The 15,609-nt window shown below is 38.5% G+C and overlaps 1 protein-coding gene across 2 annotated transcripts; it reads left to right on the top strand.

Moving 5' to 3' along the window:
• Nucleotides 1-8,926: 8,926 nt before the first annotated feature.
• Nucleotides 8,927-13,740, top strand: rps21 (ribosomal protein S21). Of its 2 annotated transcripts, XM_085780933.1 has the most exons (5): nucleotides 8,927-9,008; nucleotides 9,934-9,997; nucleotides 11,429-11,500; nucleotides 13,291-13,346; nucleotides 13,677-13,740. In XM_085780933.1, exons 1-5 carry the CDS (start codon nucleotides 8,959-8,961, stop codon nucleotides 13,684-13,686), a joined length of 252 nt encoding a protein of 83 aa, XP_085637059.1. In that variant the 5' UTR covers nucleotides 8,927-8,958; the 3' UTR covers nucleotides 13,687-13,740. The 2 variants fall into 2 exon arrangements, with proteins under 2 accessions (XP_085637059.1, XP_085637060.1); XM_085780934.1 differs by lacking the exon at nucleotides 13,677-13,740 and having other exon boundaries at nucleotides 13,291-13,350.
• The last annotated feature ends 1,869 nt before the right edge of the window (nucleotides 13,741-15,609 follow it).

Below are 15,609 nucleotides of genomic sequence, written 5' to 3'. Positions count from 1 at the left end.
CATGACTCCAGAATATTCTCATTTTTTTTTCAGGAAGATTGAAAATGTATTTATCAAGAATTTGATGGTATATGTTTACAGTACTGTTTACAGTCAAACGTTTTCATGCACTGTAGGCTCAATTTTTTGCTTAATCAAAAATCCGAGAAACAAGTTTTGTGGAGGACGGTCTGGAGATGCTCTGTAGCAAGTTTGGTGTCAATTGAGCAAAAATTGTGGGAGGAGATACATTTTAAAAGTTTTACAGTTATTGAAAAAAACAGAGTGATGGACTTCATAATTTGTAATGAGTTTAAGTGGACAAAAGTTTCAGCAGTATTGAGGCTACATTGTGGTGAAGTTTCAAAACTGTAGCATCTACCGTTGGTTTGGTAGAAATGTTTTAAGTTTTTAAATTTAAACGCTTATTGTCCTTGGAGTTGAGTAAATCTGGCATGGGACTGGACCTTTGTGCAAAGTTTGGTGAGTTTTCGCCCATGGGAAGTATGACTTCCTTGGAGAAAGAAGAAGAAGAAGAAGAAAGAATTCCTAGGAATACAATAGGTTCCCGGCAGCTTAGCTGCCCGGACCCTAAAAATAAAGGACGCGCTACAGCCTACGCTCTCCACCTGGCTCACCTGAGCTGTCTCAAATTACAAGCACTCTCACAATGTGATGCGTGTGTGTTTCATTGTTATTTCTGTATGACAGACCATTGCCAACACCGCTATGGACGTAGTAGGCAGCGGCTATTACGTTTGTGGAAAATGTATTACGTTTGCAGGATTATTCATTAAAAACTGCATATTTTTATAACATTTGTGGTTTATTATGTTTGTGGACATTATTACATTGGCGGGTGTTACAGCCCTTATGAAACAAAAACTGATAACTTCAAAGGTTGTAATGTCATATGAAATAAGTTGTATGCATTTTTTATTATTCATTTATTTGTTTTGAAATTTTGGGGCCTTTCTGGGTGGAGTTTGCATGTTCTCCCCATGTCTGTGTGGCTTCTCTCCAGGTTCTCCAGCTTCCTCCCACAGTCCAAACACATGCACAATGGGCTAATACGTGACTCTGTCTGTAGTTGTGAATGTGTGCGTGTGAAGGTCTTTGTGTCTATATGTCAGCCCTGTGGGGACAAGTCTGGGGTGCACCCCACCCTCACCCTGTGTCATCTAGGCTTGGCTCCAGCCTCGCCGCAATACCCTGCACCTGACGCTGCCCCCACCCCGTATATTTCACCCTGTAAACCTGGTGGGGAGTGGCGTAATCAGGGAGGGGTGCCTGACTGATCAGCTTTCAGTGTTACGCCACACTGACACTTCGATTTGTTGATTTTGTTTTTTTTATCAAGTGAGAGTCCTGTGACTCAGAAACCCTGAGCCAAACCCTTTTGAAACATTTAGACAAACAAGACACGGCTTGTTTAATATGCTCTTGCCTATCTAATATCAAAGGATTTGCTTGAGGACTTCTTCAAGGGAAAACCCTGCAGTGTGTGAAGTTACCTCCAGGTATCACAAGATGCATTTACAAATGAATCAGATCAGATGAATTGGTCAATTAGATTCAAAGTGTCTCATGTAAACACCTTAGCAGATCGGATTCACCTGGATCTGATTACATTTCCGATCGAATTGAAAGGGGTAGTCTACGCCGATTGATAATCAGCTTGATGCCGCATATAAACGGCTGAATAGAGTGGATTAGGTTGATACGAGTGGATTATTAATTCTGTGCATGCGCGCCCTAGTACGTAGGAGTCATGTATTGATGTTAGCAGGAAATAGGAAACAGGAAATAGGAAAGTCAAAGCAGTGTTGCCAACTTAGCGACTTTCTCGCAAAATCTGCCGACTTTTTTTTCTGTCAAAAGCGACTAGCGACAATCTAGCGACTTTTCCCGGTGTTGTTAAAGACGTTTCTGGTTTGGAGACTCCGACGTGAAAGCACGTATCACTGCTGTCTTCAACGGGCAGCGGCTGCTAAGCCCCGCCCCCGTCCCAAAGCACTCACCGGCGGTCAGTCTCACAGCAGTATAATCGGCTTCAGCTGGGGCCATGTATACGGATTGAATGTGGATTGTTTTATTTAGCGTTCATGTATACAGATTGAATAAAATTCATTTAATCCGATTGTTTTTGACTACCAACACACTCATATTTGGTGATTGTCAGCTAGCATAGGCTACAACATCAACATGAGATGACAAGTATTACGATGTTAATCTTCATGCCCTGGAGCAGAATGCATGTCATCATCAGGGACTTCATGCAGTTCTGAAGAAGGGGGTAATGCAAGTTTCAGGTCAAATTGCACAAGCTAATATTCATTCTCACTGAGGGGCATCACTCCCACTGCTGAAAGACTCTGAGAAAGACTTGTGGGCTTAGCAGGCCTCTGTAGCCAATTTGCCACAGCCTCTACAGAGATGTAACAAAGATACACACTACCACCGTGAGCCAGGGAAGGAACTGATTTCAAGGTCAAAAAGATTCTACAAAAGGGAAAGACAGACAGACAGAAATGCTGAAAGAGTGACACAGACAACAAAAGCAGCTTTAAATGTATTCAGAATCACTTCGAATAATTCCATGTTCTTTTTCTAACCCTGATAATTCAAGTGTTGATATCCAAAATGGATAGAAAAACTGGATCAAACAAATATCATCAAGTGAAATCAGTTGTTTTATCAGATTATTTCTCGTTGCAGAAAGCTTTACTAAAAAAAGAAAATGGAACAGCATCTTATGGTTCGAGAAATTGAAGCTCTGCGTAATGTCCTGTGAGTAAATATTAAAATGTATTTCCCATATTAATCTTTTATTATGATTTCAGGCACATGTGTGGACATCAGTTTCATATCAGTCACAACGTTGTTTTCACTTCTGCTGTATAATGTTGGGGTGTTGGCTATTTGTAGGCTACTTTGAGTATTTCCATTTTATGCTGTATTTCCATTCCTCTACATTTCAGAGGAAAATATTATAACAAGACTAAGGACTGGAGCACTTTAGATCACTGTAGCCCGCATGCTGCTTGACCCCCAGGATGGTCATTTCAAGTGAATTATTTCTCTGAATAAGAATATGTGGTGAGCTATACTACTGTTGTGTACAACTGAATATGTATATACGCTATATTACAATATATACAATGTTTGTATGTTTATTTGTATGTATGTGAGTGTGGGTGTGCAGGTGTGCAAGCGTATGTAAATAAGTGAAACTTGTTCCTGCTATTTTTTGGGCATGACAGTGTTTGTTGATGGAATATATAAACATATTTATTTTTTACTTTTTGTTTTGTCTTCACATGTCCTTAATCCATTTTTCATCAGTCATTCATTCATTTATCCAATTAATGCAACATGTTCTCAGAGTGCTCACATGTCACCTCTGGTAACTCAAAGCTGTGAAGCTCCAAATTCAGCACTTGCCTGCTGTCAAGCTTTGGTTCTGCATACATCATCCCTAATTTAACCCCTTTTGGCTTGCTCCGTTCCGTCAGTGAGAGTGAAAGCTACACTGATGACACAATGGGTATTATGAAACAGCACCAGTCACTGATTGCACATCTATTGACAGTGCGAACAGGGGTGTCTCCCGCGTGGGCGTTTTTGTGTGTAGGCTTTCCCCTGAGCCTATAGTTCAGAGGAAGCAGAGGTGTGGCCCGACAGCGACATCCCCCGCCAACGCCCACAGGAGCAATCCCTCTCAATGTTTTCTTTTTGTGGTCTGTTGGCTGGACCCAATCCATCAGGAAAACCACAGGATGAAGTAAAGGTGATAAAATTAAAGCTAAACTAATATACATGCATTGGCCATGACTTAATTGTGTCTTTTTATCTGGTTGTATGTGTGTCACACTACTTTATGTTAGTAAGTAAATATCATAATGAAATAATCTGTAAAGATGGTATAAAAATTATTTTTTAAAATATAATAAAAAATGTCCATGAGGGAAACTGCGAATTTTATTGTTCAAGTCATTTAAGTAAAAAAATAGGTAACACTTTACAATAAGGGTCCCTTAATTAACGTTAGTTAGTACATTATTAAGCATTAATTAACTGTTTACAGATATATTTACATATATTATGAATTACTTAGGATTAGGAAACACATTAATTAATGTAGCCTATTAGCAAGCAGTTAACACACACACACATACACACATACAATAAATAAGTCAAAAGATGAATATGAATATGAATTTGAGATGACATTGTACTTTTGGCACTGACCCCTTTCCGCCTTCATTGTTTTCCCCCTCATGCAAATTTTGCTGTTTCGTCACAGCAGTCACAGATAAAAGAAGAGAAGTAGAAGTTGACACAAGCAGCTGTGTCAGAGGGAATCCCACAATACACACAGTCATCAACACAGGCTGACAGAAGAAGGAAGGACCGGTCTTGTTTCACTCAGCACCTGCATTTGCTTTTCATCATTACTATGGACTTCACTGCTTCTGTGGTAAGTACTCAAAGAACTTTTGTCAGTGCATCAAGTTAAGTAGTTTTAGGAGTTTTCCTTTATGTGCTGTTCATGACGGCAAATTCTTTAAGTGGAGTAGTGCTGTTCCGCTTCCAAAGACAGATCCGATGTCCTGACTCTCGGTAGTAACAGGACATCTAAATATAATATTTTGCACCGCCTAACAGTAACATCAAAATACCTTCCAAGTGTAATTAAAATTGCAAGATGCAGGGGAAACAGCAAATGCAAAACGACAGAAATATGGCGAACAGCTGATAGGATCATAATCTCTGGACTGATGTGAATCTAAAATATGTGTCTTTATGTCCTGTGTTTCCAGCTCTTTCTGGTGCTGATGGGGACAGCATTTTGTGCCCCACATGGTGATGCCCCACATGGTGATGCCCCACATGGTGGTGCCCCACATGGTAATGCCCCGGTCTGTCCAAACGACTGTGAAATCGGAAACATTTCACATTATAACGAGCTGCACTTCGAGCACTTGAAGCAGAAGCACACTTTGACTGCACCCTGGGACCTGATGTGAGTTCTCTCTTTGTCGGACAGAGCAGAGCATCTTACCCCCATCAGAATTCAGCTTACTTCCCTAGAGTTTGATAGAGCTGATTTTTACTAATGAAACAATCTGTGATGTTTCAATAAATAAAAATTAGAATAGCTCTTTAAAAGTTCATATCTAGCTGAAGCCCTAAAGGTTGCTTTATGCTTAAACACAACTAGTTTGGATAAAGAGTTGTCAGAAATGAACAGCAATAAAAAAAAACAACTTGACATCCTTCAAGTATTAAATTTCATTTACAGAGGGTCTCTGCTGGAAAATATTTATATATATACATATACTGTATATATACAGTATATATATATACAGCCCTTTGCTATAAAAAATAAATTCTAGTCTTGGCTTCTATAAGTCAGATCACCAGGACAGGGCACATTACCTTTCTGAGTCTGTGTTGCATCTAAAGTCAGGTAGTCACCAAAGTCAATATAAGTAATAGTGGGGCCATTTCTTCATATACATGTTTTTTTTGCCTCTTCTTTCAGTCTGGATAACAACGAAGACAGAGAGCCCTCTGTGATTCAGCATGCCAAATGCAAACACTGCACGGTGCCAAATATGACCTCCGTGCCCATCAAACTCAGGATCTACGTCTACCAGAGAGTTCAGAACGATGTTTGGTGCAGGTGCCCGTACGACCTCGCTGTCGGATGCACGTGTGTTGAAAACAAGTGACGCTGACCACAGGACAAGTCACAGTCCCTGATGTAGTGGCATCTACTGCATCTGTAGGAAGACTTCCTTTCTCAGAGCCTACATTTTTGGCATCAGTTGAACACTCATTTTGATCTATAGTTTAAATACCTCTACTTTTATTCTAAACAAACATTATGTCTTATTTATTTATTTATTTATTTATTTATTTATGTATTTATTGGTGGATCGCAGTTAAGCACAGTAAAGGTCCAGATAGCTTAGAAATGTCTCGAGCACCATGTGCTGCCAGAGCATCAATGCCTCTGGATCTCGAGTGGAGGAGTGGACACCATGCCTCCAAAATATATTCCCTATATTAGGTGTTTTGATGATGGTGGCTGGGAACACTGTCTAACACATTGCTCCAAAATATAGTCACTCTTTTAACCCTTTTTGATGGGCTGAATATAAATATATTAGTCAATATTAGTCATGCCATGACATGAATGTTTTACTTGTGATGAAATGTGTGTCTTGCTGCATTTTTAGCAGTATCACACATATTTAATGGGAGGGGGTCTAATTTTCTACATGCTTTGTAGGATGTGATATGCAGCCTAATAATATCACACAATTGTTACATGTATCATGTACTAGTACTAATAACAGTAAAAAAAACATGCTCATAGTATATTTTTGTCAAATACAAACTGATTGTGCATTGTGTGCATTCTTATATATTATCTGTATTTGTTTACTGTACACTTACTACATTTTAATAAATGTAAAACCAAGATTGTCTGGACTTTTGTATCATATAAACACACCAGAAGAAGGTACTCAGTGTTGTCCATGTTGGCAGTGTCTGGACTGTTTATCATGGTTAAAGCCCTATAACACTTCAGTCCTTTTCTGCACAGCGCAGGTTGTGATACTGCACATAAACCCCATCCAACACTTTTGGGATAAAGTAGGAAAACTCAGGCTTTAATGCGCAATTATCCCATAAAAACCCCAAGAACCTGGTGTTTTCATTCATTATTTTTTTAGATTTATATTTGGGTATTTTACACAATTGTAAGTGTTTGTTTCATTTTGTTGAGTGAATACCAGCTACTACTTGTTACACTCTGTGAAAACTTCCAATAAAAATACAGATTACATTTTGCGTAGAGATTATTTTGTCATGTTAAAACTTAAAAGGCATTTCTCAAACTGTTGCCCCAGAGTTACAATCCACATCATTGTCTGAAAATGTTAGATGATGTAGTATTATACTTAGCTCACATGGATTATTGTTCTGCAGTTTGGTCGTACACATCTTCTAGGAACATTAGGGTGTTGCAACTGATTCAGAACAAAGCAGCACATGCTGCTGTCTTGTGGTTTCAGAATGAATATTAAAAGAATGCATGAGGATCTTTCTTGGTTTGATGTAAAAAAAAAAATAGACTTTTATATTCATTCATGGTTTTTAACAGATCTGTCATGACCACAAAAAGTCAATTTATGATTTATGAAAAGTTATCTTTCTGCAACAACACACATAAGCATTTGATAAGATATGTAGCTGGAGGTTGTGTTACCTTACCTAAGCACAAAACTATGTCAGTTAAACACACGCAAGAATGGAACTCACTACCAAGTTATATTAAACAATGAAATAGTATATATGCTTTCAAAAAAGCTCTAAAAGAATATTATTTAAAAATGAACTTCCATTAATCGTGATTAGATACTTGATATAAATATATGGGTATTATAAATATATGGGTTAGTGTATTATATATTATTATTATAGCATTATATAGATAGTGGTTATAGTAGAGTCAATTAATTATTTGTGGAGGGTATTATTGTGTTATGAAAACCTGGTTGGAGCTGTCTTGTCTTGTTATTTTGTTGTTGTGTTGGTCATGCAGTGAATGTGTCATGTTGTTAAGGTATGCTGTATTGTTTTGTATTTGTCTATGTGGTCTATATTGTTTGTATTTATTGTTTGTGTTGTTTTATGTCTATGTCTATATTGTTTAGTGTGAATGTGTATTATTTTATTGTCTCCATGTTTATGTTTTGGACCCCAGGAAGAATAGCGGATGCTATGCAGATGCTAATGGGGATCTCAATAAACATAAACATAAACACAAACACAATGCAAAAATTGAATTTATTACCGAACTTTATCAAACAACTATATAAATATAAAATAATATATGCTTTTAAAAAAGCACTAAATGAATATTATTTAAAAAGGAACTTTATAAACTAATATTCTGTGATGCGTGAGAGGTATATGGGTTATCTGTATGTAGCTATGTATGTATGTATGTATGTATGTATGTATGTATGTATGTAGGCTATGTGTGTATATTATCATGATCATTGTCATTATTATCATTATTATTATTATTATTATTATTATTATTATATGAATATTTATATTTATCTATAAGATGATATACTCAATTGGAGCTGTCTTGTCTTGTCAATTTCAATTGTTGTTCGATCAGAGTCATCTGGTCAGCTATTTTACTTTTAAAACATCTATGCAGCTAATTTGTCTAGTGTGAATGTTATTCTTTATTGTCACCATATAATTTGTTTGCACCCCAGGAAGAATAACAGATGCTATGCAGAAGTTAATGGGAATCTTAATAAACAAACAAACAAAGTTTCCCTTGATTCGACCCCTGCATACAGACCATAATGCACAAGCGCTGTTCCGCCCAGCAGGGGGCGACACGACCCGTCAGACGCGGATACTTTGACTTCCTGGTGAGCCGCTCTCTCTTTCCTGTCGGCCATTTGTCGTATACGGTAGGTCCATGTCGAGCTCTCCTCTTAAAACGTTTAAATTTCATTATATATCCGCACGTAGCTGTCGTTTCTTAGAGGTTTTGTCGAAGTTAACGTGACTGTGTGACTGTGGGCCGTGGCTCGACGATGTTAATCGCAGAAATTGAGTAAAATTCCACGTTTGTTCGGGTCGTGTGAGCAGCCACATGCGGCCGCGCCGTCCGCTCCCCAGGCTAACTAGCCTGATGCTAGACGGCTAACACCATACAGCCACACTGTAGAAAGAAGCATTTTACTGGGTTTACTCTAGTATTTCGTCGTGTCTTACGCTGGACTGTATTTTCTATTTTTTAACGTCGGTGTGTGTATGCGCTAGTTTTGTGTGTGGTTGTCAGCGAGAACTCGTTTGATTGTCTTGCGTCGTCTTTTTCTGATGTGTGTCTCCTTCAGATTTGTAGGCGACCACCTGTACAACCCTGTAAACATGCAGAACGACGCCGGTGAGTTCGTGGACCTCTACGTCCCACGTAAATGGTGAGTGTCTTAATATTTCTATCTGTTTAGTTGTTTTTGGGGGGGAGAACATCCCACTACACAGTGAACACACTTGGCGAGTGGAGGAAACCGGGTTCACCCCGAGGCTCAGGATGGAGAGGATGTGAGCATGTAATCTAGTTTGTTTCAGTCTACATTTTACATAAATTAATTGCATGGTAGTATTCTAACACTATCATATTCAGTCATGTTAAACATATTATTATTATGTCTTTTTTTATTGTGTGACAGTAGCTAGAGACAAGAGGAGCAACATAACCATACAATAAAGAAAACAACATGGACAAAACATTTAAAGTTAATCAGTTTTGTCATAATATTGTGTGTGTTAGTATTAGAAATTGCTTGTGTGTATTAAGGCAGGGGAAGATGGAAAAAAGGAGAGAGAAAATAAACAAAACTCTACACTAAACAGTAAGCTTTAAAAAAAAATAAAATTGGCTGTGGAGTAGAGATGCCTCATTAGATTTTCAATTAAAATCGTGAAAAACGACAATTTCAAAAAGAGTTGCACATTTCTGTTGTAATATTTAATTTTATATACTTATCAAGGTCTGGATGAAAACAGTAATGAAAGACATTGTAGACACCAGCTAAGCAATTTGTTTGCCAATGTATTTGTCTAATAGCTGCCAGGAGGTTTTCTAATGTCAAACTGCCAGGAAGCTCATCTCATAATGTGACGTGTGGAGAACAAACTACTCGTTTACACTCAGTCATGTTGTCGTTGTGTCTCTGTAGGAGATACACCATCAAGGTGTAGAGGTCTAGATATTCATTTTTTTAAATTGCTAAGACGGATTTACTGTGTTGTGTCATTGAAGTGGATCAGCTGTGGGAATGTAATTGCAGTGGTATTTGATGAACATGAAAATAAAATGCTAATTCTTTGTGTGTGTTTCAGCTCTGCTAGCAACAGAATCATTGGAGCCAAGGACCATGCCTCCATCCAGATCAACATTGCTGAGGTAAAATCAGGAATCTTGTCTGTTTTGTGTTCCTCAGTGTGCTTTGTCGATGGTTATCACACAGATAACAGGCTCAGTCTAGATATCAGGGGTGTCAAACTCACTTTAGTTCAGGAGCCACACACAGCGCAATTTCATCTCAATTGGGCCGGACCAGTAAAATAACAGCATAATGACCTATAAATAAGGAATACTCTTAATTTTTTCCCCATTTGTTTTAGTGCAAATAAGTACATTAAGATGTTAACAAAACAGTCCCTCCAGGAATTCGCGATGTTGCGATCGCAACAATTAACGCAAATTCAGCCAATCCCCGCAAATTTTTTTTTGTTTTATGTTGTACAATCACCGCAACTTTTCCGCAAATTGGACCAATTGTCGGTGCTTTCTGCGAGTTACACAGCAGAGAGTGCGAGTCTGGACGGAGCGGTGGTTGAAAGTGAGTCCACGGAGGAACAGCGTGGCTGGGCTGACGGCAAGAAACTTGATACAACATGCACAAAGTGATAAGTAAAGGAACACAAGCTGAGTTGAACGTGTTGAGTGTGTGAGTTGTCCTGGTTGACCACCCGAGGCTGTGTCAACCCCGCAGCACTTGCCGAGGGAGAATTCAGTGAGTGCGCCACCGCAGGGCCGGAGCGGAGCAGCCGGCGGCCAGGTGCCCCTTGCCCCATCCCAAGGCCCTGGCCCTGGACTTGAGTAGCCACCCTCCACTTTCTATTCAAAGACTGGACTGTTTTAATGGCATTTTAAAACAGTTGTTTTACTGCAATTTTTAAACAGATATTTTAATTAAAAGTAAAACAACTTTCAACTCCATGTAATTTTCCTGTGCCTTTCTTAACAAGTGGAAAATTGCTGGTATAACAGGACCTCACATTATTTTGTGACATTTCAAAATTGATTTCAATTGATTTTTAATTATTCAGAACAAAACTGCAACTTTTGTTTTGCAACTTTCTCAACTTTTCAATTGTCTCCCGCAATTTAATCGCAACAAAAGCACTTAAAACGTTGCAACATGCACCACAATTTTTTCAAAATGTGGCCGCAAAATCAGGCATTTTAGGCCGCAACAATCACAAAAAAGCCCGCGAAATCCTGGAGGGACTGACAAAACATTATGAACAACCTGAAATTTCAACAACAGATTATGCCTCTTCTGTGTAATTGGCATACGTTTAGAAGGTCTACACTAATAGTCAATGCAGTGGTAGTGTTTAGTGTTGTGATGGATTATGCAACACCAGTAAGTGTGACGAGGCTATGAATTACGATTGGGTCTTTGTTGTCAGACTTTATGTAACTATTTTAGGTGTTCACAGATGTTTTAAAGAACTTCATATATGAACACAAACAGTAGAAATCTGTGTTGTTTCACGTGTGCTGACATTGTTTTGGTGTTGACGTTCTGTGCCGTGTCCTCCGCAGGTTGACAAGGTGACCGGTCGTTTCAACGGTCAGTTCAAGACCTACGCTATCTGTGGCGCCATCCGCAGAATGGTAAGTCAGAGCTGAGTGTGTGTTGGTGTGCTCCCTACTGTCTCACATGTTTGCACGACACAATCAGGATTTTTTTTTTTTTTACCAGATTTGTTCACCAACGACATGATTTGGAGCATCAAGTACTTTCAGATGTTTTTCTTATCTCGGACAGAAGTCTTGAGGATAATGTGCATGCTGACCACGAGGTCAAAGTAATCCACTGACAGCTCAGCAGGTAGAATAGTTTTTAGAAACACGGATCGAAGAGTTGATCCATAATGGGGACATTGTCTCTCAAACCTCAGTTCTACATGACTTTTCTAATTACAAAGGCTGGGATCAGTACATGAGAGAGTTTTAGAAAATGTTTGTCTGAAGATGAAGTTCTCATTGTTTATTAACGCTGAAACATTTTTATAGTGAACAGTCAACACATCTTAGGAACTGAACAGCTTCAACAGCCCCTGCTCTCTCTTTCCATGGTTTATTAGTTTCACTTATCTCTATGTAACTTGTGAGTGTCTCACTCTTGTCACATGAAGCTGCTCGGTGATGGGGCTGCATGATAAGTCATTAAAAAATCGCGATCTCGATTCACATTCAACAAATCCAGTTTTCCTGAGTTTCTCAAGTGTCCCCAAACGCTACACTGTCGTTGCCGTCTCTCTCTCCACCTATGACAAAGTGTCTTCACATCACAACTTCGTCGGGCATAAAGGGACATGTCACGAAGCAGAGGACAGTTATCATTAACATTAGCCAAACCAGTGGATTTAATCCTTCACACACGTTTACTCTGCTGCTCCATAGTCCGCACCGCTGGCAGAGCGTCACGTTTCCATGACTCCCGAATGTAAGAAAAACAAAGTCTGAGAAGTAACGCTAAACTTTAACAATGGAGACACCAGGCAGTTGGAGCGGATCGCTTAATAAAATACATCCATGATCGAGGGCCGGCAGCATTCACATAACAAACCCAAAGTTCAGCCGGGTCGACTCAAACACTGCTTGTGTGAAAATATATTCGATTCACTTGCTCTCAGAATTTTACAAGTTTTTTGTGCAACACTTAATATTATTTATTTAAATTGTATTTTTTGTGGTTGGTTGAAACAGCATTTCATGAAGTGTGGCTTTTTGTAAGTCTCTGATATAGCTGGTGTTTAATAAGTATGTTCAATAAATGTCTGATGATAACGCATGATTAGTCAGTCAACTTTCAACATTGATGTAATGCAAGGCGGTATGGTATCACACCTGAAATCTACTACCCCATTCATTAAACTGTTGCCTGTAGGGCCCTGCCATGGCCTGTGTCAGCCCCCCATCACGAAAAACATACATGCCACCCTGCCACTGAGCTTAACACATAAAAAATAAACATTTTAAATTTGTGAAAAAAATCGTGCCAGAGAATTGTGATGTCAATTCTAAGCAAAAAAAAATCGTGATTCACATTTTTCCCAGAATCATACAGCCCTACTCTGAGATCATTGTGATTCAAGTCAATAACAGTCATTCCTCATTTTATGATATTTTGATTTGATAATGTGCTCACACCTTTCCCCTCCACCGCTGCACTTTAAATACACTCTCTCAATCTTAGTTGTACCTTTTTAATATTATTCTTTCATCTTTATTTTATTAGAAATGGTATTAATTGATTTTGGATGTGTGATTGTCTATGCGAGCGCTGCTTGGTCTCCTGAGTATGTGCCTGTTAATTTGCACTGTACAATTTCGTTGTACTTGGCACTGTAGTGTAAAGCTGGCTCTGCAGTGAGATAACGGACTGTTTCCTCCTGCAGGGTGAGTCCGATGACTCCATCCTGAGGCTGGCGAAGAACGACACCGTGGTCGCAAAGTAAGAAGCTGTTCTTTAATTCTTAACATAAAACTGATGTACCCAATGCAAAGCATGAATGTTTTCTCCAGTGTGGTGCATTAACAGTGTCCACAGGCAGAAACTGCAAGGTTGTGAAATTGAATTGTATTTATGCATATAAATGCAGTCTCTTTGTTTAAAAAGTAGAGTAGATCTAGGAAATGCATGAAGTAAATCTAATAAGTACACTTACTTTGGAAAAAAAAAACTTTCATGTGGAAATATTGATGTAAATTCAGACAGGATGTTTATTGTCAGGACGTGCTGAACTGGGTTTGGTAACTCTTTTCCTCTTTCTGTCTTTCACAGGAACTTCTGAGAGTCACGCTGGAGCTATGGGGAGTTTGTAAAATAAAATGTTGGAAAAGAAAAAGTTGCCTTTGTTGTTTTTTATTACTCTCAAAAGAGATGAATAGAACAATTTCCACTGTCAAGTCTCATCTTAGGCAGAATCTTAATTAACATCTCTTGGCCACAAAAATCAAATGATGCATACAAATATAAATGTAATTCAGCATCAATTATTTTACTCACTAAGTGATATTCTTTAAAAATGTTTTGATCAGACTATTCTGGGTTGAAATGGGTGAACCAAAGTTTAAAAGTCTACAACTGTTGATATGCAGTGTTGACAAGTCGCCATACTCTGTGGTTTATGTGTTAAGGGTTAAACTGTAGAAGGGATTTAGTGAACAGTGAAGCAAATGAATAACACAAAGTTGAACTCGGGTTTATACCTCAAAAACCACCACTCGCTGTTTTCAGGCGACATATTGTTCCTGCTGTAGCTGTATGTGACCAGCAGAGGGCAGCAAGTGACAAGAAATGGGCCTAATGCTTTTAAAAGCTGCTTTCCCATCTGTGAAACAGAGTCCTCCATCCATGTGGTGCTCTTCTGGTAATTTTAAGAGTTTATCTTTTGATAAAATGTTTTATATCAACATGTGTATGAAAGTCATACAGTTTGGCCTCACTCTAGCCTGACAAGCCAGACTATATCATATATTTGCTGCCGCTAGGGTGCGTCTAGATTTCTAGGCTAGCCTCACTCCACTCTAGTGATTAAAATGTTGCCAACATCATTCTAGTTTTTATTAATAGTAGCTTTCAAGCAAAACTTAGCTATCTAGATGATACTTATAACTGTGAACTTTAGCAACTAACCAAAGGATTTATTTTTATTTATATATATATATATATAAGAAACCAAACTAGTGAAGTAATAGGAGTCATCAGTGATTGGCATTTTATGACAGGAAGCATTAGCTTGTTTATTTTATTTATTTATTATGTTGCTCATTAGTCATTTTACTTCCTGTCATCTTGTGGACATATTTCAAATGTATTTACCATTTTGATAGCAAACTTCCATGAGTCTGTAGCTAAACTAGGTGCAGACAGAGTAATGATTCAGATGTCAGACTTTTATATAGGCTACCTGTTTGAAATTAATGAAAGAAAAATGCTAACATAATCTAAAACTGCACCAAATCTAGTTTGATGCTCTGACTGTTGGTTGAATGCCCAGCTGGAGCATGTTTGGTATTATCTTGTGTTCATTTGATCATAAAGGATGAATGCATATCGTTACTCCTGATGAACCAGGACCAATCATTTCCCTTTTAAACCGTCTTTAGATCCCAAACTAAGGATGGCAGAGAACTTCTTACAGCTCAACCAGGACAAAACTGAAGTTTTAGTTATCGGTCTGAAGCTGTGACAGGATCACTGGCACTAAACCCATGTCAATAGGCCAAAAACCAGTCATCTTTGACTCAGACCTCGATTTTCTCTCTAAAGCCACACTCATACGTGTTTTAATACTTGCAGAATTGACTATAGTAATGTCGTGCTTTTGGTCTCCCGAATAAAACTATATCACAATTACAGCTGCTGAAGGAAACCAGAAAGACACATCCAGAATTGATTTAAAAATCCTTTTATTGTTTTTTAAAGGGGATTGTGGGTGCTATAGTGTGTTTTAATTATGCCAAGCATAGTGTTGCATCTTTAATTGTATGAAAAGTGTCAGAGAAATAACATTGATTGATTTATCCTTGCTCAGCATTGATTCCCATGTTGGACTCCTGCTGGTGGTGGATATTTACTTGACGATCCCTGGAGTTGAGGACTGTTATTCTTATTCTTATTCTACTGTCTGCAACACCTGGCTTTCAAAGAATGAAGGAGCAACTGCAATAGAGGTCAAAGTGAGAATAACAGGGCAAGGTGAAGGCATGGG

The sequence above is a fragment of the Trachurus japonicus genome, chromosome 7 (assembly GCF_045865225.1).
Source record: "Trachurus japonicus isolate A0001 chromosome 7, Traja_1.0".
Taxonomy (NCBI): domain Eukaryota; kingdom Metazoa; phylum Chordata; class Actinopteri; order Carangiformes; family Carangidae; genus Trachurus; species Trachurus japonicus.
The sequence above is the reverse complement of the archived record's forward strand: the minus strand, read 5'-3'. Positions and strand labels throughout refer to the sequence as shown.